The sequence below is a fragment of the Pleurodeles waltl genome, chromosome 3_1, assembly GCF_031143425.1.
Source record: "Pleurodeles waltl isolate 20211129_DDA chromosome 3_1, aPleWal1.hap1.20221129, whole genome shotgun sequence".
NCBI lineage: Eukaryota > Metazoa > Chordata > Amphibia > Caudata > Salamandridae > Pleurodeles > Pleurodeles waltl.
In genome coordinates this window covers 9,635,556-9,656,025 of record NC_090440.1, presented here as the reverse complement: position 1 = coordinate 9,656,025, position 20,470 = coordinate 9,635,556, and the positions used below count along the sequence as shown (strand labels likewise).

Here is a 20,470-nt window from a genome sequence, read left to right as displayed (position 1 = left end):
GTTACAGGTCACAGGTACGCACTGCAGGGAGCTGGGGATCAGGTTACGGCTCCAGTGTACGCAGCCCTGTGTCGCTGTGGGATCTGGTTACAGGTCACAGGTACGCACTGCAGGGAGCTGGGGATCAGGTTACGGCTCCAGTGTACGCAGCCCTGTGTCGCTGTGGGATCTGGTTACAGGTCACAGGTACGCACTGCAGGGAGCTGGGGATCAGGTTACGGCTCCAGTGTACGCAGCCCTGTGTCGCTGTGGGATCTGGTTACAGGTCACAGGTACGCACTGCAGGGAGCTGGGGATCAGGTTACGGCTCCAGTGTACGCAGCCCTGTGTCGCTGTGGGATCTGGTTACAGGTCACAGGTACGCACTGCAGGGAGCTGGGGATCAGGTTACGGCTCCAGTGTACGCAGCCCTGTGTCGCTGTGGGATCTGGTTACAGGTCACAGGTACGCACTGCAGGGAGCTGGGGATCAGGTTACGGCTCCAGTGTACGCAGCCCTGTGTCGCTGTGGGATCTGGTTACAGGTCACGGGTACGCACTGCAGGGAGCTGGGGATCAGGTTACGGCTCCAGTGTACACAGCCCTGTGTCGCTGTGGGATCTGGTTACAGCTCACATGTACACCGTGCAGGGAGCCAGAGGAACAGGTTACGGCTCCAGTGTACGCAGCCCTGTGTCTCTGTGGGATCTGGTTACAGGTCACATGTACACCGTGCAGGGAGCTGAGGATCAGGTTACGGCTCCAGTGTACGCAGCCCTGTGTCGCTGTGGGATCTGGTTACAGGTCACATGTACACAGCGCAGGGAGCTGGAGGATCAGGTTACGGCTCCAGTGTACGCAGCCCTGTGTCGCTGTGGGATCTGGTTACACTTCACATGTACACAGCGCAGGGAGCTGGGGATCAGGTTACGGCTCCAGTGTACGCAGCCCTGTGCCGCTGTGGGATCTGGTTACAGGTCACAGGTACACAGTGCAGGGAGCTGGAGGATCAGGTTACGGCTCCAGTGTACGCAGCCCTGTGTCGCTGTGGGATCTGGTTACAGGTCACAGGTACGCAGTGCAGGGAGCTGGGGATCAGCTTACGGCTCCAGTGTACGCAGCCCTGTGTCGCTGTGGGATCTGGTTACTTGTCACAGGTACACAGTGCAGGGAGCTGGGGATCAGGTTACGGCTCCAGTGTACGCAGCCCTGTGTCGCTGTGGGATCTGGTTACAGCTCACATGTACACAGCGCAGGGAGCTGGGGGTCAGGTCAAGGCTTCAGTGTACGCAGCCCTGTGTCGCTTTGGGATCTGGTTTCATGTCACATGTACACAGTGCAGGGAGCTGGGGATCAGGTCAAGGCTTCAGTGTACGCAGCCCTGTGTCGCTGTGGGATCTGGTTACAGCTCACATGTACACAGTGCAGGGAGCTGGGGGATCAGGTTACGGCTTCAGTGTACGCAGCCCTGTGTCGCTGTGGGATCTGGTTACAGGTCACATGTACACAGCGCAGGGAGCTGGGGGTCAGGTCAAGGCTTCAGTGTTCGCAGCCCTGTGTCGCTGTGGGATCTGGTTTCATGTTACATGTACACAGTGCAGGGAGCTGGAGGATCAGGTTGTGGCCTCGGTGCACACAGGCTATAGTGGTATGTGGGATCTGGTTAACATTCAGACATGCACACTGCAGTGAGCTGGAGTATCAGTCTATGGCTTCAGTGTACGCAGTCTGGTTTTGCCGTAGGATGTGGCCATCGGGCAGACATACATGATGCGTTGGAGGATGCAGTTATGGTTTCAAAATACACAGCTTGGTGGCAGAGTGCTTACAAGTGATATTACAGAGTGCAGAGGGCAGGAGGTCAGGTTATTGCTTGCATGTACACAGCCTAGTGGCCCTATGCACTGTGCTTGCAGGTGAGCTGCAGACTCTACAAGAAGCTGGAGCATCACAATATGGCTTTGGTGTATACAGCGCACCGCTGCTGGGGGGTGATGGAATAGGCTGAATGTACATAATGCAGTGGGGCTGCATTGTGAAAGCCTCAGCTCATTCCACAAAGCCTCGAAGATCTTCAGTGGGCACAGTTTTAAAGAGAAGTGATGTTGTTTCAGCTACTAACGTGATTGTGTTTTGTTTTTCATTTGTCCTGGGTGTCCCCCCCCCTCCATCTGTCTCTCTGTGCTCGTGTGCTCCTTGTCTCGCTGGTTGCCGCTGGTGTTGTCATGTGATCTCCATCTTCCCTCCAGTGTCTGGTCAGTATGACTGCCATCACCCAGCAGCTGCTCGCATCCGACAATCAGGTTTATTTATTTTTCTAATTTATTTGCTCAGTTATTATTTACTTTTTGCTTCTTTTCAATTGGCTGTTCTAGTTGTCACTTGCATGGGTGTTTGCAAGGGAGGATGGGGCACTGGGACGGGCAATCTGGCTTTAGAATTTTAATAGACTGTGTTCAGTCTCTGGGTACTTTGGAGTAAACCTCACAATCACATTCTGTTATTTTACTATTTATTCTGCACAGTGTTAGAATATACGTTGATGAACACTGGAGTGTATCTCATCCTCAGTGCGTTGTATGTGCATAGCACACTGGGTCCATTTTTCCTAGTGTACTATTAATATTATTGGTGTGTATTAACTGTTGCTTAGTGGCAGACTTAGGTTGTGGTCTGGACTGTCTAGCTAATTGTGTGGCAAATGCAGCAGCTGCCACACTGGTAGAGGATGACGTGCCACATGTAGAGATCCCACATAAACTGCACCATCCACCTGTGGTTAAAATGTCTGTCCTGGCAATTCCCTCATGTCCCAGGGGTACAGTGGAAATGTTTCCAACAATGGGACGGTAGAGCATGGAGGTGGGGTGGGGTGAGGTGCGATACTTCAGGTTTTAGTGTAGTGAGTACCCTCTTGTCACCCACTTGTAAAGCCAACCCTTAGTATTTTTATTTTAGCTTGATTTGTGTGTGTGTGTGTAAGGAAATGCCTCCTTGGCATGGTTGCCCCCTGACTTTTTGCCTTTGCTGATGCTATGTTTACAATTGAAAGTGTGCTGAGGCCTGCTAACCAGGCCCCAGCACCAGTGTTCTTTCCCTAACCTGTACTTTTGTATCCACAATTGGCAGACCCTGGCATCCAGATAAGTCCCTTGTAACTGGTACTTCTAGTACCAAGGGCCCTGATGCCAAGGAAGGTCTCTAAGGGATGCAGCATGTCTTATGCCACCCTGGAGACCTCTCACTCAGCACAGACACACTGCTTGCCAGCTTGTGTGTGCTAGTGAGGACAAAACGAGTAAGTCGACATGGCACTCCCCTCAGGGTGCCATGCCAGCCTCTCACTGCCTATGCAGTATAGGTAAGACACCCCTCTAGCAGGCCTTACAGCCCTAAGGCAGGGTGCACTATACCCTAGGTGAGGGTACCAGTGCATGAGCATGGTACCCCTACAGTGTCTAAACAAAACCTTAGACATTGTAAGTGCAGGGTAGCCATAAGAGTATATGGTCTGGGAGTCTGTCAAACACGAACTCCACAGCACCATAATGGCTACACTGAAAACTGGGAAGTTTGGTATCAAACTTCTCAGCACAATAAATGCACACTGATGCCAGTGTACATTTTATTGTAAAATACACCACAGAGGGCACCTTAGAGGTGCCCCCTGAAACTTAACCGACTGTCTGTGTAGGCTGACTAGTTCCAGCAGCCTGCCACACCAGAGACATGTTGCTGGCCCCATGGGGAGAGTGCCTTTGTCACTCTGAGGCCAGTAACAAAGCCTGCACTGGGTGGAGATGCTAACACCTCCCCCAGGCAGGAGCTGTGACACCTGGCGGTGAGCCTCAAAGGCTCACCCCTTTGTCACAGCCCAGCAGGGCACTCCAGCTTAGTGGAGTTGCCCGCCCCCTCCGGCCACGGCCCCCACTTTTGGCGGCAAGGCTGGAGGGAACAAAGAAAGCAACAAGGAGGAGTCACTGGCCAGTCAGGACAGCCCCTAAGGTGTCCTGAGCTGAGGTGACTCTGACTTTTAGAAATCCTCCATCTTGCAGATGGAGGATTCCCCCAATAGGGTTAGGATTGTGACCCCCTCCCCTTGGGAGGAGGCACAAAGAGGGTGTACCCACCCTCAGGGCTAGTAGCCATTGGCTACTAACCCCCCAGACCTAAACACGCCCTTAAATTTAGTATTTAAGGGCTACCCTGAACCCTAGAAAATTAGATTCCTGCAACTACAAGAAGAAGGACTGCCTAGCTGAAAAACCCCTGCAGAGGAAGACCAGAAGACGACAACTGCCTTGGCTCCAGAAACTCACCGGCCTGTCTCCTGCCTTCCAAAGATCCTGCTCCAGCGACGCCTTCCAAAGGGACCAGCGACCTCGACATCCTCTGAGGACTGCCCCTGCTTCGAAAAGACAAGAAACTCCCGAGGACAGCGGACCTGCTCCAAGAAAGGCTGCAACTTTGTTTCCAGCAGCTTTAAAGAACCCTGCAAGCTCCCCGCAAAAGGCGTGAGACTTGCAACACTGCACCCGGCGACCCCGACTCGGCTGGTGGCGATCCAACACCTCAGGAGGGACCCCAGGACTACTCTAAGACTGTGAGTACAAAAACCTGTCCCCCCTGAGCCCCCACAGCGCCGCCTGCAGAGGGAATCCCGAGGCTTCCCCTGACCGCGACTCTTTGAATCCTAAGTCCCGACACCTGGGAGAGACCCTGCACCCGCAGCCCCCAGGACCTGAAGGACCGGACTTTCACTGGAGGAGTGACCCCCAGGAGTCCCTCTCCCTTGCCCAAGTGGAGGTTTCCCCGAGGAACCCCCCCCTTGCCTGCCTGCAGCGCTGAAGAGATCCCTAGATCTCCCATTGACTTCCATTACAAACCCGACGCTTGTTTCTACACTGCACCCGGCCGCCCCCGCGCTGCTGAGGGTGAAATTTCTGTGTGGACTTGTGTCCCCCCCGGTGCCCTACAAAACCCCCCTGGTCTGCCCTCCGAAGACGCGGGTACTTACCTGCAAGCAGACCGGAACCGGGGCACCCCCCTTCTCTCCATTCTAGCCTATGTGTTTTGGGCACCACTTTGAACTCTGCACCTGACCGGCCCTGAGCTGCTGGTGTGGTGACTTTGGGGTTGCTCTGAACCCCCAACGGTGGGCTACCTTGGACCAAGAACTGAACCCTGTAAGTGTCTTACTTACCTGGTAAAACTAACAAATACTTACCTCCCCTAGGAACTGTGAAAATTGCACTAAGTGTCCACTTTTAAAACAGCTATTTGTGAATAACTTGAAAAGTATACATGCAATTTTGATGATTTGAAGTTCCTAAAGTACTTACCTGCAATACCTTTCGAATGAGCTATTACATGTAGAATTTGAACCTGTGGTTCTTAAAATAAACTAAGAAAAGATATTTTTCTATACAAAAACCTATTGGCTGGATTTGTCTCTGAGTGTGTGTACCTCATTTATTGTCTATGTGTATGTACAACAAATGCTTAACACTACTCCTTGGATAAGCCTACTGCTCGACCACACTACCACAAAATAGAGCATTAGTATTATCTATTTTTACCACTATTTTACCTCTAAGGGGAACCCTTGGACTCTGTGCATGCTATTCCTTACTTTGAAATAGCACATACAGAGCCAACTTCCTACATTGGTGGATCAGCGGTGGGGTACAAGACTTTGCATTTGCTGGACTACTCAGCCAATACCTGATCACACGACAAATTCCAAAATTGTCATTAGAAATTGATTTTTGCAATTTGAAAAGTTTTCTAAATTCATAAAAGACCTGCTAGGGCCTTGTGTTAGATCCTGTTTAGCATTTCTTTTAGAGTTTAAAAGTTTGTTAAAAGTTTGAATTAGATTCTAGAACCAGTTTTAGTTTCTTAAAAAGTATTCCAACTTTTAGAAGCATAATGTCTAGCACAGATGTGACTGTGGTGGAACTCGACACCACACCTTACCTCCATCTTAAGATGAGGGAGCTAAGGTCACTCTGTAAAATAAAGAAAATAACAATGGGCCCCAAACCTACCAAAATACAGCTCCAGGAGCTTTTGGCAGAGTTTGAAAAGGCCAACCCCTCTGAGGGTGGCAACTCAGAGGAAGAGGATAGTGACTTGGAGGACAATTCCCCCCTACCAGTCCTATCTAGGGAGAACAGGGTCCCTCAAACCCTGACTCCTAAAATAATAGTCAGAGATGCTGGTTCCCTCACAGGAGAGACCAACACCTCTGAAATCACTGAGGATAGCCCCAGTGAAGAGGACATCCAGTTAGCCAGGATGGCCAAAAGATTGGCTTTGGAAAGACAGATCCTAGCCATAGAGAGGGAAAGACAAGAGATGGGCCTAGGACCCATCAATGGTGGCAGCAACATAAATAGGGTCAGAGATTCTCCTGACATGTTGAAAATCCCCAAAGGGATTGTAACTAAATATGAAGATGGTGATGACATCACCAAATGGTTCACAGCTTTTGAGAGGGCTTGTGTAACCAGAAAAGTGAACAGATCTCACTGGGGTGCTCTCCTTTGGGAAATGTTCACAGGAAAGTGTAGGGATAGACTCCTCACACTCTCTGGACAAGATGCAGAATCTTATGACCTCATGAAGGGTACCCTGATTGAGGGCTTTGGATTCTCCACTGAGGAGTACAGGATTAGGTTCAGGGGGGCTCAAAAATCCTCGAGCCAGACCTGGGTTGACTTTGTTGACTACTCAGTGAAAACACTAGATGGTTGGATTCAAGGCAGTGGTGTAAGTAATTATGATGGGCTGTACAATTTATTTGTGAAAGAACACCTGTTAAGTAATTGTTTCAATGATAAACTGCATCAGCATCTGGTAGACCTAGGACCAATTTCTCCCCAAGAATTGGGAAAGAAGGCGGACCATTGGGTCAAGACAAGGGTGTCCAAGACTTCAACAGGGGGTGACCAAAAGAAAGGGGTCACGAAGACTCCCCAGCAGAAGGGTGATGAGACAACCAAAACTAAAAATAGTAAAGAGTCTTCCACAGGCCCCCAAAAACCTGCACAGGAGGGTGGGCCCAGAGCCTCTTCACAAAACAATGGGTACAAGGGTAAAAACTTTGATCCCAAAAAGGCCTGGTGTCATAGCTGTAAACAGCATGGACACCAAACTGGAGACAAGGCCTGTCCCAAGAAAGGTTCCACTCCAAACTCCCATCCAGGTAACACTGGTATGGCTAGTCTCCAAGTGGGATCAACAGTGTGCCCAGAGCAAATCAGGGTCCACACTGAAGCTACTCTAGTTTCTGAGGGTGGGGTGGATTTAGCCACACTAGCTGTCTGGCCGCCTAACATGCAAAAATACAGACAGCAACTCTTAATTAATGGGACTAGAATAGAGGGCCTGAGGGATACAGGTGCCAGTGTCACCATGGTGACAGAGAAACTGGTTTCCCCTGGCCAATACCTGACTGGAAAAACTTACACAGTCACCAACGCTGACAATCAGAGAAAAGTACATCCCATGGCAATGGTTACTTTAGAATGGGGAGGGGTCAATGGCCTGAAGCAGGTGGTGGTCTCCTCAAATATCCCAGTGGACTGTCTGCTTGGAAATGACCTGGAGTCCTCAGCATGGGCTGAGGTAGAGCTAAAAACCCATGCAGCAATGCTGGGTATCCCTGAACTGGTGTGTGTGAAAACAAGAGCACAATGCAAGGCACAGGGTGAAAAAGTAGAGCTGGAGTCTGGAAAAATGGCCCAGCCTACCAAGAGAACAGGAAAGTCAGTTGGGAAACCAACTGCAACACAGCAAAAGAAAGGGAACCTCTCTTCTCAGGAAGAAGTTCTGCCCTCTGAGGGAACTGAGCCTTTGGAGCTTGAACCTTATCAGGTTGAGCTCTTAGGCCCAGGGGGACCCTCAAGGGAGGAGCTGTGTAAGGGACAAGAAACCTGTCCCTCTCTTGAAGGCCTTAGGCAGCAAGCTGCTGAAGAGTCCAAAGGCAAGAAAAATGGAACACATAGGGTCTATTGGGAAGATGGGCTCCTGTACACTGAGGCCAGAGACCCCAAACCTGGTGCCACTAGGAGAGTGGTAGTGCCTCAGCTGTTCAGAGAGTTCATCCTAACATTGGCCCATGACATTCCCCTTGCTGGACATTTGGGACAAACCAAGACGTGGGAGAGGTTAGTCAACCACTTCTACTGGCCCAATATGTCCAACATGGTTAAGGAGTTTTGCCTCTCCTGCCCCACCTGTCAAGCCAGTGGTAAGACAGGTGGGCATCCAAAGGCCCCCCTCATTCCACTTCCTGTGGTGGGGGTGCCCTTTGAAAGAGTGGGTGTGGACATAGTTGGTCCACTGGAACCTCCCACAGCCTCAGGAAATATGTATATCCTGGTAGTAGTGGATCATGCTACCAGGTATCCTGAAGCTATTCCCCTTAGGTCGACTACTGCCCCTGCAGTAGCCAAGGCCCTCATTGGTATCTTTACCAGAGTGGGTTTCCCTAAGGAGGTGGTGTCTGACAGAGGTACCAACTTCATGTCAGCATACCTAAAGCACATGTGGAATGAGTGTGGAGTGACTTATAAATTCACTACACCTTACCATCCACAAACTAATGGCTTAGTTGAGAGATTCAACAAGACATTAAAGGGCATGATCATGGGGCTCCCAGAAAAACTCAAAAGGAGATGGGATGTCCTCCTGCCATGTCTGCTTTTCGCTTACAGGGAGGTACCACAGAAGGGAGTAGGGTTCTCACCCTTTGAACTTCTGTTTGGTCATCCTGTAAGGGGACCACTTGCCCTTGTTAAAGAAGGCTGGGAGAGACCTCTCCATGAGCCTAAACAGGACATAGTGGACTATGTACTTGGCCTTCGCTCTAGAATGGCAGAGTACATGGAAAAGGCAACCAAAAACCTTGAGGCCAGCCAACAACTCCAGAAGTTTTGGTATGACCAAAAGGCTGCACTGGTTGAGTTCCAACCAGGGCAGAAAGTCTGGGTTCTGGAGCCTGTGGCTCCCAGGGCACTCCAGGACAAATGGAGTGGCCCTTACCCAGTGCTAGAGAGGAAGAGTCAGGTCACCTACCTGGTGGACCTGGGCACAAGCAGGAGCCCCAAGAGGGTGATCCATGTGAACCGCCTTAAGCTCTTCCATGACAGGGCTGATGTGAATCTGTTAATGGTAACAGATGAGGATCAGGAGGCAGAGAGTGAACCTCTCCCTGATCTTCTGTCATCAGACCCAAAAGATGGCACAGTAGATGGAGTGATCTACTCAGACACCCTCTCTGGCCAACAGCAGGCTGATTGTAGGAGAGTCCTACAACAGTTTCCTGAGCTTTTCTCCCTAACCCCTGGTCAGACACACCTGTGTACCCATGATGTGGACACAGGAGACAGCATGCCTGTCAAGAACAAAATCTTCAGACAGTCTGACCATGTTAAGGAAAGCATCAAGATGGAAGTCCACAAGATGCTGGAATTGGGAGTGATTGAGCGCTCTGACAGCCCCTGGGCTAGCCCAGTGGTCTTAGTCCCCAAACCTCACACCAAAGATGGAAAGAAAGAGATGAGGTTTTGTGTGGACTACAGAGGGCTCAACTCTGTCACCAAGACAGATGCCCATCCAATTCCAAGAGCTGATGAGCTCATTGATAAGTTAGGTGCTGCCAAATTTCTAAGTACCTTTGACTTGACAGCAGGGTACTGGCAAATAAAAATGGCGCCTGGAGCAAAAGAAAAGACAGCATTCTCCACACCTGATGGGCATTATCAGTTTACTGTTATGCCCTTTGGTTTAAAGAATGCCCCTGCCACCTTCCAAAGGTTGGTGAATCAAGTCCTTGCTGGCTTGGAGTCCTTTAGCACAGCTTATCTTGATGATATTGCTGTCTTTAGCTCCACCTGGCAGGATCACCTGGTCCACCTGAAGAAGGTTTTGAAGGCTCTGCAATCTGCAGGCCTCTCTATCAAGGCATCCAAATGCCAGATAGGGCAGGGAACTGTGGTTTACTTGGGCCACCTTGTAGGTGGAGGCCAAGTTCAGCCACTCCAACCCAAGATCCAGACCATTCTGGACTGGGTAGCTCCAAAAACCCAGACTCAAGTCAGGGCATTCCTTGGCTTGACTGGGTACTACAGGAGGTTTGTGAAGGGATATGGATCCATTGTGACAGCCCTCACTGAGCTCACCTCCAAGAAAATGCCCAAGAAAGTGAACTGGACTGTGGACTGCCAACAGGCCTTTGACACCCTGAAACAAGCAATGTGCTCAGCACCAGTTCTCAAAGCTCCAGATTATTCTAAGCAGTTCATTGTGCAGACTGATGCCTCTGAACATGGGATAGGGGCAGTTTTGTCCCAAACAAATGATGATGGCCTTGACCAGCCTGTTGCTTTCATTAGCAGGAGGTTACTCCCCAGGGAGCAGCGTTGGAGTGCCATTGAGAGGGAGGCCTTTGCTGTGGTTTGGTCCCTGAAGAAGCTGAGACCATACCTCTTTGGGACTCACTTCCTAGTTCAAACTGACCACAGACCTCTCAAATGGCTGATGCAAATGAAAGGTGAAAATCCTAAACTGTTGAGGTGGTCCATCTCCCTACAGGGAATGGACTTTATAGTGGAACACAGACCTGGGACTGCCCATGCCAATGCAGATGGCCTTTCCAGGTTCTTCCACTTAGAAAATGAAGACTCTCTTGGGAAAGGTTAGTCTCATCCTCTTTCGTTTGGGGGGGGGTTGTGTAAGGAAATGCCTCCTTGGCATGGTTGCCCCCTGACTTTTTGCCTTTGCTGATGCTATGTTTACAATTGAAAGTGTGCTGAGGCCTGCTAACCAGGCCCCAGCACCAGTGTTCTTTCCCTAACCTGTACTTTTGTATCCACAATTGGCAGACCCTGGCATCCAGATAAGTCCCTTGTAACTGGTACTTCTAGTACCAAGGGCCCTGATGCCAAGGAAGGTCTCTAAGGGATGCAGCATGTCTTATGCCACCCTGGAGACCTCTCACTCAGCACGGACAAAACGAGTAAGTCGACATGGCACTCCCCTCAGGGTGCCATGCCAGCCTCTCACTGCCTATGCAGTATAGGTAAGACACCCCTCTAGCAGGCCTTACAGCCCTAAGGCAGGGTGCACTATACCCTAGGTGAGGGTACCAGTGCATGAGCATGGTACCCCTACAGTGTCTAAACAAAACCTTAGACATTGTAAGTGCAGGGTAGCCATAAGAGTATATGGTCTGGGAGTCTGTCAAACACGAACTCCACAGCACCATAATGGCTACACTGAAAACTGGGAAGTTTGGTATCAAACTTCTCAGCACAATAAATGCACACTGATGCCAGTGTACATTTTATTGTAAAATACACCACAGAGGGCACCTTAGAGGTGCCCCCTGAAACTTAACCGACTGTCTGTGTAGGCTGACTAGTTCCAGCAGCCTGCCACACCAGAGACATGTTGCTGGCCCCATGGGGAGAGTGCCTTTGTCACTCTGAGGCCAGTAACAAAGCCTGCACTGGGTGGAGATGCTAACACCTCCCCCAGGCAGGAGCTGTGACACCTGGCGGTGAGCCTCAAAGGCTCACCCCTTTGTCACAGCCCAGCAGGGCACTCCAGCTTAGTGGAGTTGCCCGCCCCCTCCGGCCACGGCCCCCACTTTTGGCGGCAAGGCTGGAGGGAACAAAGAAAGCAACAAGGAGGAGTCACTGGCCAGTCAGGACAGCCCCTAAGGTGTCCTGAGCTGAGGTGACTCTGACTTTTAGAAATCCTCCATCTTGCAGATGGAGGATTCCCCCAATAGGGTTAGGATTGTGACCCCCTCCCCTTGGGAGGAGGCACAAAGAGGGTGTACCCACCCTCAGGGCTAGTAGCCATTGGCTACTAACCCCCCAGACCTAAACACGCCCTTAAATTTAGTATTTAAGGGCTACCCTGAACCCTAGAAAATTAGATTCCTGCAACTACAAGAAGAAGGACTGCCTAGCTGAAAAACCCCTGCAGAGGAAGACCAGAAGACGACAACTGCCTTGGCTCCAGAAACTCACCGGCCTGTCTCCTGCCTTCCAAAGATCCTGCTCCAGCGACGCCTTCCAAAGGGACCAGCGACCTCGACATCCTCTGAGGACTGCCCCTGCTTCGAAAAGACAAGAAACTCCCGAGGACAGCGGACCTGCTCCAAGAAAGGCTGCAACTTTGTTTCCAGCAGCTTTAAAGAACCCTGCAAGCTCCCCGCAAAAGGCGTGAGACTTGCAACACTGCACCCGGCGACCCCGACTCGGCTGGTGGCGATCCAACACCTCAGGAGGGACCCCAGGACTACTCTAAGACTGTGAGTACAAAAACCTGTCCCCCCTGAGCCCCCACAGCGCCGCCTGCAGAGGGAATCCCGAGGCTTCCCCTGACCGCGACTCTTTGAATCCTAAGTCCCGACACCTGGGAGAGACCCTGCACCCGCAGCCCCCAGGACCTGAAGGACCGGACTTTCACTGGAGGAGTGACCCCCAGGAGTCCCTCTCCCTTGCCCAAGTGGAGGTTTCCCCGAGGAACCCCCCCCTTGCCTGCCTGCAGCGCTGAAGAGATCCCTAGATCTCCCATTGACTTCCATTACAAACCCGACGCTTGTTTCTACACTGCACCCGGCCGCCCCCGCGCTGCTGAGGGTGAAATTTCTGTGTGGACTTGTGTCCCCCCCGGTGCCCTACAAAACCCCCCTGGTCTGCCCTCCGAAGACGCGGGTACTTACCTGCAAGCAGACCGGAACCGGGGCACCCCCCTTCTCTCCATTCTAGCCTATGTGTTTTGGGCACCACTTTGAACTCTGCACCTGACCGGCCCTGAGCTGCTGGTGTGGTGACTTTGGGGTTGCTCTGAACCCCCAACGGTGGGCTACCTTGGACCAAGAACTGAACCCTGTAAGTGTCTTACTTACCTGGTAAAACTAACAAATACTTACCTCCCCTAGGAACTGTGAAAATTGCACTAAGTGTCCACTTTTAAAACAGCTATTTGTGAATAACTTGAAAAGTATACATGCAATTTTGATGATTTGAAGTTCCTAAAGTACTTACCTGCAATACCTTTCGAATGAGCTATTACATGTAGAATTTGAACCTGTGGTTCTTAAAATAAACTAAGAAAAGATATTTTTCTATACAAAAACCTATTGGCTGGATTTGTCTCTGAGTGTGTGTACCTCATTTATTGTCTATGTGTATGTACAACAAATGCTTAACACTACTCCTTGGATAAGCCTACTGCTCGACCACACTACCACAAAATAGAGCATTAGTATTATCTATTTTTACCACTATTTTACCTCTAAGGGGAACCCTTGGACTCTGTGCATGCTATTCCTTACTTTGAAATAGCACATACAGAGCCAACTTCCTACAGTGTGTGTGTGTGTGTGTGTGCGCCCATTGCGGGAGAGGAAACTGGACCTAATTTTATGCTCCACAGATGACAAGCGGAAGGGATGATTGGTCTGTAAAGTGATGTGTGGCTGCTTTGTATGCGTAGGGCGTGCTGGTGGTGAATCTTCTTTGTAGGATTGCTGTGGATGTGTGTGTTTTGTCAGGTGTGTAGAGAAGCAGTCTGATGCAGGGCTGTGCATGTTGGCTTTGTATGAGGCTCTTGTGATGTAGCGAGGTTTTTCATAGTTTGTGGCTTTAGATGAGACTTTTCAACTTGAATAAAGTGATATGTTTAATATTCTTATTCTTATAGGGGTTTTCAGCCAGCTCTGCTCATCCATTTATTTTAGTGTGTCATTCCTATTTCTCTTCCCCCCACCATGGCGCACTGGATGGGGAACAGGGTCTATGCACATGAGCCATTCACTTACCTCTGTGATTGGCATTCTACTCTGACCGTGTGCACTGATACACAAAAGCATCAGTATTTATAGTTGTGGTGTGATGAAAAGCATCCCACAGAGGCTCAACCGAGATGTAATTTTTTTTTTGTGTGTTTTCTGTAAAGGTGGGAATGTGGTTTTGGTGGTGGTTCTGTGTGATTTGTCTTTTGATCAATAGGAATAACCTGGGCTGTACGCACAGTGTCATTGTGGCTCCTGCAACAGTCTGTAGGTACTGTTTGTTTGGTTTGTTCTTTGGGGATCTGGCATACAGGTCTTTGTAGAGCAGGGCTTTTGGAGGAGATGGATTCTGTTAACGCTTGTTCTAGTGCAGTCCCTCTGGAGTTTCTTCAGTCTCGAATTCCTTAACCACTCATTTGACTACTTTAGTAGCAGGGAGAATGCCAGGGGAACATCTTGTGCCACCCGCCAGCCTTCTGTGCACAAGGCATGGATGGGACACAAGGAGAGAAGCCCAGAAGTAGCAATTTGTGTATTAATGGTTTTCTTCCTGGGTGATTCTTGACATCTGTTCTAAGGAGGTAGAGTGAAACTGCTGTGTAATATGCAGCTCTTTGTCCCACGTGACATGCATGTGGTATCTTGGCATTCCTCAGCAAATGTTCACCATTGCCCATGTAAAGTGCACTTCCTCAATTCTTCCTGAGTTTTTTCAAAACGTCCTGTACAATTCAACAAATGCGTTCAAGAAGGTGGCCCGGGTCAGGCCTGTCTTATCTTGTCTTATGTGTCCAAACATCCCTTGGCAGTTGTCATCCCTCCATATAAAGAGCCCAGTTCCTCAGCAGTGAACTCCATTTTGTTTAACAGAGGCTCACTTTGAACTGTCAGGATATTCCACGTGTTTCTCATACGTGTTGGTGCATGTATGTTAGCAACGTGATAACCTTCTATTCATGTCCTCTATATGTCCATTCAAATTCCTCATTTTTTCATGTAAATAACCAAATTATCCACTTTTCTTTTACATTCAGTTCATTAGTTCTTCCCAGACTTTCTCAAAATGTCACATGCATTTTAGCAATATAATCCAACTCAGACCTGCCTCGTCTGACCCTATATGTCCGTGTAGCTCTTAGCAGTTGTCATGACTTCCTGTACAGTGCAGTGGTTCCTCCCGAACCCCCTCCATGGTTCCATGTCCAGTCTGTGCCTTTCTTATGTTCCTTCTGATATATCATCGTGACTTCAAATTTTACATTTATTTCTGTGGCTTCTTCTGAGTCTCCTGAAAGTGCCATGTGCTAGTTGGCAATCCCCTCTGCCCAGATCTGACGGATTCACCTTACATGCGCCTGCATCTCTTGGAGACTGTCTCTTCTTCCATGTGAAGTATTTGAAGTTGTCCTTCCACCCTCATCAAAGTGCCACATGTGGTTCATCATTATAATCCAGTATACGTTTCCTTCTCTTTGCACCTTGTGTGTCATCATGGCTTCATATCTTTTAGCTCATGTAGCACACGTAGATTTTACAGTTCGTACAAAAGTGCTGCCTTCCTGTGGTCGGCAGTACCAGTTCATTGGTCACTAATCAAGCCTTCTTTTTAAAGCTGTGCGTGGAGGTCTGAACCCTTATTATGACCCCAGGTCTCCTCTGTTCCCAGTCTTACAATCATTCTTGAATTAACTTTATGCAATTTCAAGTCAGCGATTACCTCCTTCTATTAACTTTCCATATGTTGGATTCCAACTTGACGCGGATACGATGTATTCCTAGCTTGCCTTTCCTAAAGGTGCTTAGCAGTCGGGTATTTGATTGAAGTACTAGTTATGGCTCCCAGATGTTCTACGATTCTTCATTTTACGTTATCCGTTGTACGTCCTACATAGTGTTTCGTACAAGGACACTGGAGTACATAAACTACATATTCTGTATTGCATGTTGTGTGAGCCATGATTTTTTCCTGTTCTCTCATTCGCTGGGTTTAAGGTAGTTGCATTTACTCCGTGTTTACATGGCTTGCATGTCGAACACTTGCAGAACCCATTCCTCTCGTTCTTCATTAACCAGTTGTGCTTCCTTTTTTTATTGGTTGTAGTTAGCTGGACGGTATCACTTCAGCTGATGATGTTTTACGATATGCGGTTGTGGGTATTACGGCCGTTCTTTTCCTTAAACCTCATCCATTATTAATATTCTCTAGTTGTTCTGTATTCTTTTGATCTTCTGATTGTGCTGATTGTAATCATAGTAAGCCTTGTGGCAGATTCCTTTTTAGGATCTACTTCTTACAAATTAGCAGTTCCTCTATTCTTTTATTTCTCAATCTCTTTAAGACATTCTTGAGAACTGTATTTGGTATCAAGTTGTGACATCCTTGATTCTCGCTCAAATTCTTCATTTCTGTACAGTTTTCTTCTTAATACCTGTTCATTGGGTGTGCTGCTTTATACTCATTTGGGATGTCCACTAGTTTCATGGACCGTGGGCTTTACTTGTTGCGACCGTCCTGTGTATTTTTGAGCAAATCTTTCCGTTCTGGATGTATATGACTTGTGTATGTCCAGATAATCTAATTTGTCAACACGCAGGCAATACATGAATTGTAAATTTATATTTGTTCTTATTCATTCTTGAGATGAAATTCTGTAGTGAATCTTTACTTCCCTCCCAGATGGCAACTCTGACTCACATTTTAAGTTGTTTGATTACTTCTTCGTTCTATTCTGCCCACATCACTTCCTGTTCCATTAGTCCTAACAACAGATTTGATGTGTCTGGGCGAAAGAAGTTCCAATAGATGCGCCCCGCCTTTGGTTGCAGTGGCTTCTTCAAACCTGAACCCATTATTTCCAACCAAGTTGTGATATCTCTCCAGCCATCTCCCTGTGTCCTGACCAGCTCCTAGATCTGGACTGTGGGAGGTGATTGCTTCTTTATGTTGGATGTATGTTGTATAACGCTACCACGCCTATAGTGGCATTCAAGTAATTATTCTGCCACGGTATCTTATTTATTCTAGATAAGAAGTCTGCAGCGTGTCATATGTAAGGCCTCAATGTGGTCCCATAGTTGAAGATTAGGTCTATATATCTAAATGTATTCTCTATTAGTTAACTGATAAAACTCATTATGGTCTGCCCGCTGGTTGTCCCTGTTCTTATGGATGTTAAGTAAACAATATATAATATGATCGATTGGGTTATCATTTTCCAGTATTGATATTCTTCATAATCTAACCGATCATTTCCTTTCCATTCCAAGAACGTACGGTTGTATTTTATAGCCACCTCTGGTTGTATCTGATCCAACATCCCATAATGGACTAGATTCCCCAGATGTCTTTTTGCTTCTTTGACCTTGTTCTCTCTCTAGGACCACAATATTCCCGCTCTTGTCAGATCACTTTATAACCAAACTCTGATTGTAAGAGCTTTCCGTTCTCTAGAAGACATATATGTCTAGATGTCATATTTAGTTTTTGCCTTATTCATCTTTCTTTTTTTTCTTCCTAAGATCCTCAATCATTATTTCCTAGAAGATACCAGTTTTTTTTCCTGCCGGTTATTGGGGGCAAAATGTTTCAAGTTTAAAACTACATGTTTGTGTCATGTATGGATTGACTCCCATTTTGTGACATATTTCAAGGTCTGTTCTAAATTCTCCTCCATTGGTTCTTCCAGGCTTGAGATCTCCCTAAGCTCCAAGTTACACCTCTCTAACTTTCCATTTCAGTTGTCTCTTGGAGTCTTTGCACAATATTTTATTTTTATAATTTTTAATTTTCTTGTAAATTTGTAGAGATATATTTGTAAATTTGCTTCATGCATTTCCGTGCCCGTGCTGTTACTCAGTGAGTCTTCTAACAACTCTAAGCCTCTTTGAAACAATAGAAGCATAGTTCATATTATCGTTCATAGAACTGTTTGGTCAAGAACCAAATCCACCCCGTGCTGCATATCCGAGCTATATTATAAAATCATGGGTCCTTTTCATATTGTATGACCTAAGAGATGTTCTGCTTGCCCACAAGCCCTGTCTGAGTCGAAGAAATGTAATATTCCTACACCATAAATTCATTCCACTCTGTGTATTTACGTCTGATGGTTAAAAGCACATTTTTCTTTACCACTTGACACAATATTGGAAATACTGCCACTTACCCTGGCAACAATACCATCCTAGTTCCTAATAAGCCTTCCAGGGGTATCTAAATCAAACCTGTTCCCTGCAGCACTTTTGTGTTTAAATATATGAAAGTGGAAAGAAAATCAAAAGAAAACACTATCAGGAAACTCTTAATTTGCACCTGCCCAGCCAAATCCCAGTTCTTCCAAGATATGTTTATTTAATTGCAGCACCTGATTGGTCTAGTAAAGTGGACCTCCAGGAATGTAAAGCAAGGTCCCAACCCTCAGTAGTAGGTGCTCTGCATTGTTCAGTCTTCTTGCAACATCTGTAACAGAGGTTTTAAGAATCTGGTTCCACAGAGGTAGTTTCTATCGTTCACAGCACTAGCATCTTGTGAAGTTACAGCTGGAAACTATGGGCTTGATTTAGAGTCTCACGGATGGGTTTACTCCGTCATGAATGTGACAGATATCCCATCCAAACAAGCGTCCCTCCAAACTGGGGGATGTCCTTCTGATACACGTGTGAAAGTAAGTATTCCCACTCCAAAATGTAAACGAAAAATAGTGTTTTATTTAAAAACCATAGCCTTTTTTTAGAAGTGTATTGCAGTAACCTTGTAATCATTCAGAATTCAATTCAACATATATCTTCATGAAGATGCGATATTTGTATTTTTTGGAAGCTCTCAAAGCTGAGATGTTCTCCATAACATTAACATCAACAACTCGATGCATTTTGGGCAAAGCCCTTCATCAGGGGAAGTATTTCCTACAAATGTTACAAAAACCAACGAGCAGAATCAAGCTGCTACCCTACAACATATACCAGTGCTTCAAGGGGTTCAGTACTTCCACACAACACACCTGTGCAGGAAAAGAGGAACTTAGAACCCAACTATGAAATGAATCCATGCACTTCAACACGCACCAGGACAACGGCTTTGCTTATTCATGAAGATATATGTTGGATTGTATTCTGAATGATCATAAGGATACTGCATTACACTTCTGAAAAATACTTTGATATTCAAATAAAGAACTATTTTTTGTTTACGTTTTGAAGTGGAAATACTTACTTTCACAATTGCATCGAGGGACGTCCCCCAGATTGGAGGGATGCTTGTTAGTTCTGTTTTTGTGCTCATGCCCTACGATCAGAGGGCGATACCCATTCTGGCACCTAAAAAACTGATTAATTTCAGCAAAGATTTGGATTAATCTATTATTGTACATTGGAGTGCAGAACTCTACCTTTCTTTTTGACCGATATCCCGTTCGCGATATTAGGGTCCCATTATACCCTATAGGAATCATGATGCGGGGACAGGATAGCCGTCACGTCTGTGACAGAGTAACCCGTCCGCCAAACTCTGAATCAGGCGCTAAGTCTGTGAGGATTGGAAAGTAAAAACTTGCTGATAAAGTTGCTCCAAATTTCCCCGCCCTTTGGACAGTTTTCTAATCATCTTCATTTTTGGTAGTTTTGCCCTTTTTCGCTGAGCAAAAAAATTTGCTGCCCATTCCGGAATCTATACATTTTTAAAATTCTGGCAAAGCTTGATCTGTCTCGAAATTACCCCTTCGCTGATTGTTCAGCAAATGCCAAGTTTATCCCTTGAGCTGAAATACTCGCTCAGGACTCCGATTCAGGTGCTAGTGGATCTGGGCTTACAAGTACTCAGTCGCACTATATTAGAATAGCTGGATGAGTTGACTTCATTGGGTAATAGTAGACAATGTAATTTGGCATTTGGACAGTATGTTTGGAGCTCCTTAAGGTTGAGTCACAGCTTACCCAGAATGCACTGTGTATAGGAGTAGCCTCATTGCAGCGAGGACTGTGGCTGTTTCCATCATAGACTGTTGGGCTCATCTGGATTGTCTGTCAGTTGCTTAATCTTGCAGGGTGGTGCCTGCACATCACTCTTCTGCAACTGAGCATGTGTGGCTTGGCTCTCTGCCAGGTCTCTAGAGACCAGTTACAGCTTCACTCTCACTGGGCTTGCAGCGAGGCGTCTTAAATTCAGTCTCACGAGGCATGCAGAGAGTGGACCCAACTTCAGTCTCACGAGGCATGCAGAGAGTACACCCAGCTTCATGATCACAAGGCATGCAGAGAGTAAGCCCAGCTTCATTTTCATTAGGCGTGCAGAGAGTAAACCCAACTTCATTCTCATTAGGCGTGCAGAGAGTAAGCCCAGCTTCATTCTCATTAGGCGTGCAGAGAGTAAGCCCAGCTTCATTCTCATTAGGCGTGCAGAGAGTAAGCCCAGCTTCATTCTCATTAGGCGTGCAGAGAGTAAGCCCAGCTTCATTCTCATTAGGCGTGCAGAGAGTAAGCCCAGCTTCATTCTCATTAGGCGTGCAGAGAGTAAGCCCAGCTTCATTCTCATTAGGCGTGCAGAGAGTACACCCAACTTCATTTTCATTAGGCGTGCAGAGAGTAAACCCAACTTCATTCTCATTAGGCGTGCAGAGAGTTAGCCCAGCTTCATTCTCACGAGGCATGGAGAGAGTAAACCCAGCTTCACTCTCAC

General features: G+C 47.5%; 1 protein-coding gene across 14 annotated transcripts in view; it reads left to right on the top strand.

Moving 5' to 3' along the window:
• The window catches only part of MADD (MAP kinase activating death domain), a 639,440-nt gene that overhangs the window by 155,845 nt on the left and 463,125 nt on the right, over window positions 1-20,470 (top strand). For 12 of the 14 annotated variants that reach the window (XM_069221639.1, XM_069221632.1, XM_069221641.1 and 9 more), the window contains one exon: window positions 2,228-2,281. The exons of the other annotated variants lie outside the window; for them this stretch is intronic. In XM_069221639.1, coding sequence (XP_069077740.1) covers window positions 2,228-2,281 — 54 coding nt within the window. The remainder of the gene's footprint in view (window positions 1-2,227; window positions 2,282-20,470) is intronic. 14 annotated transcript variants of the gene reach the window in all.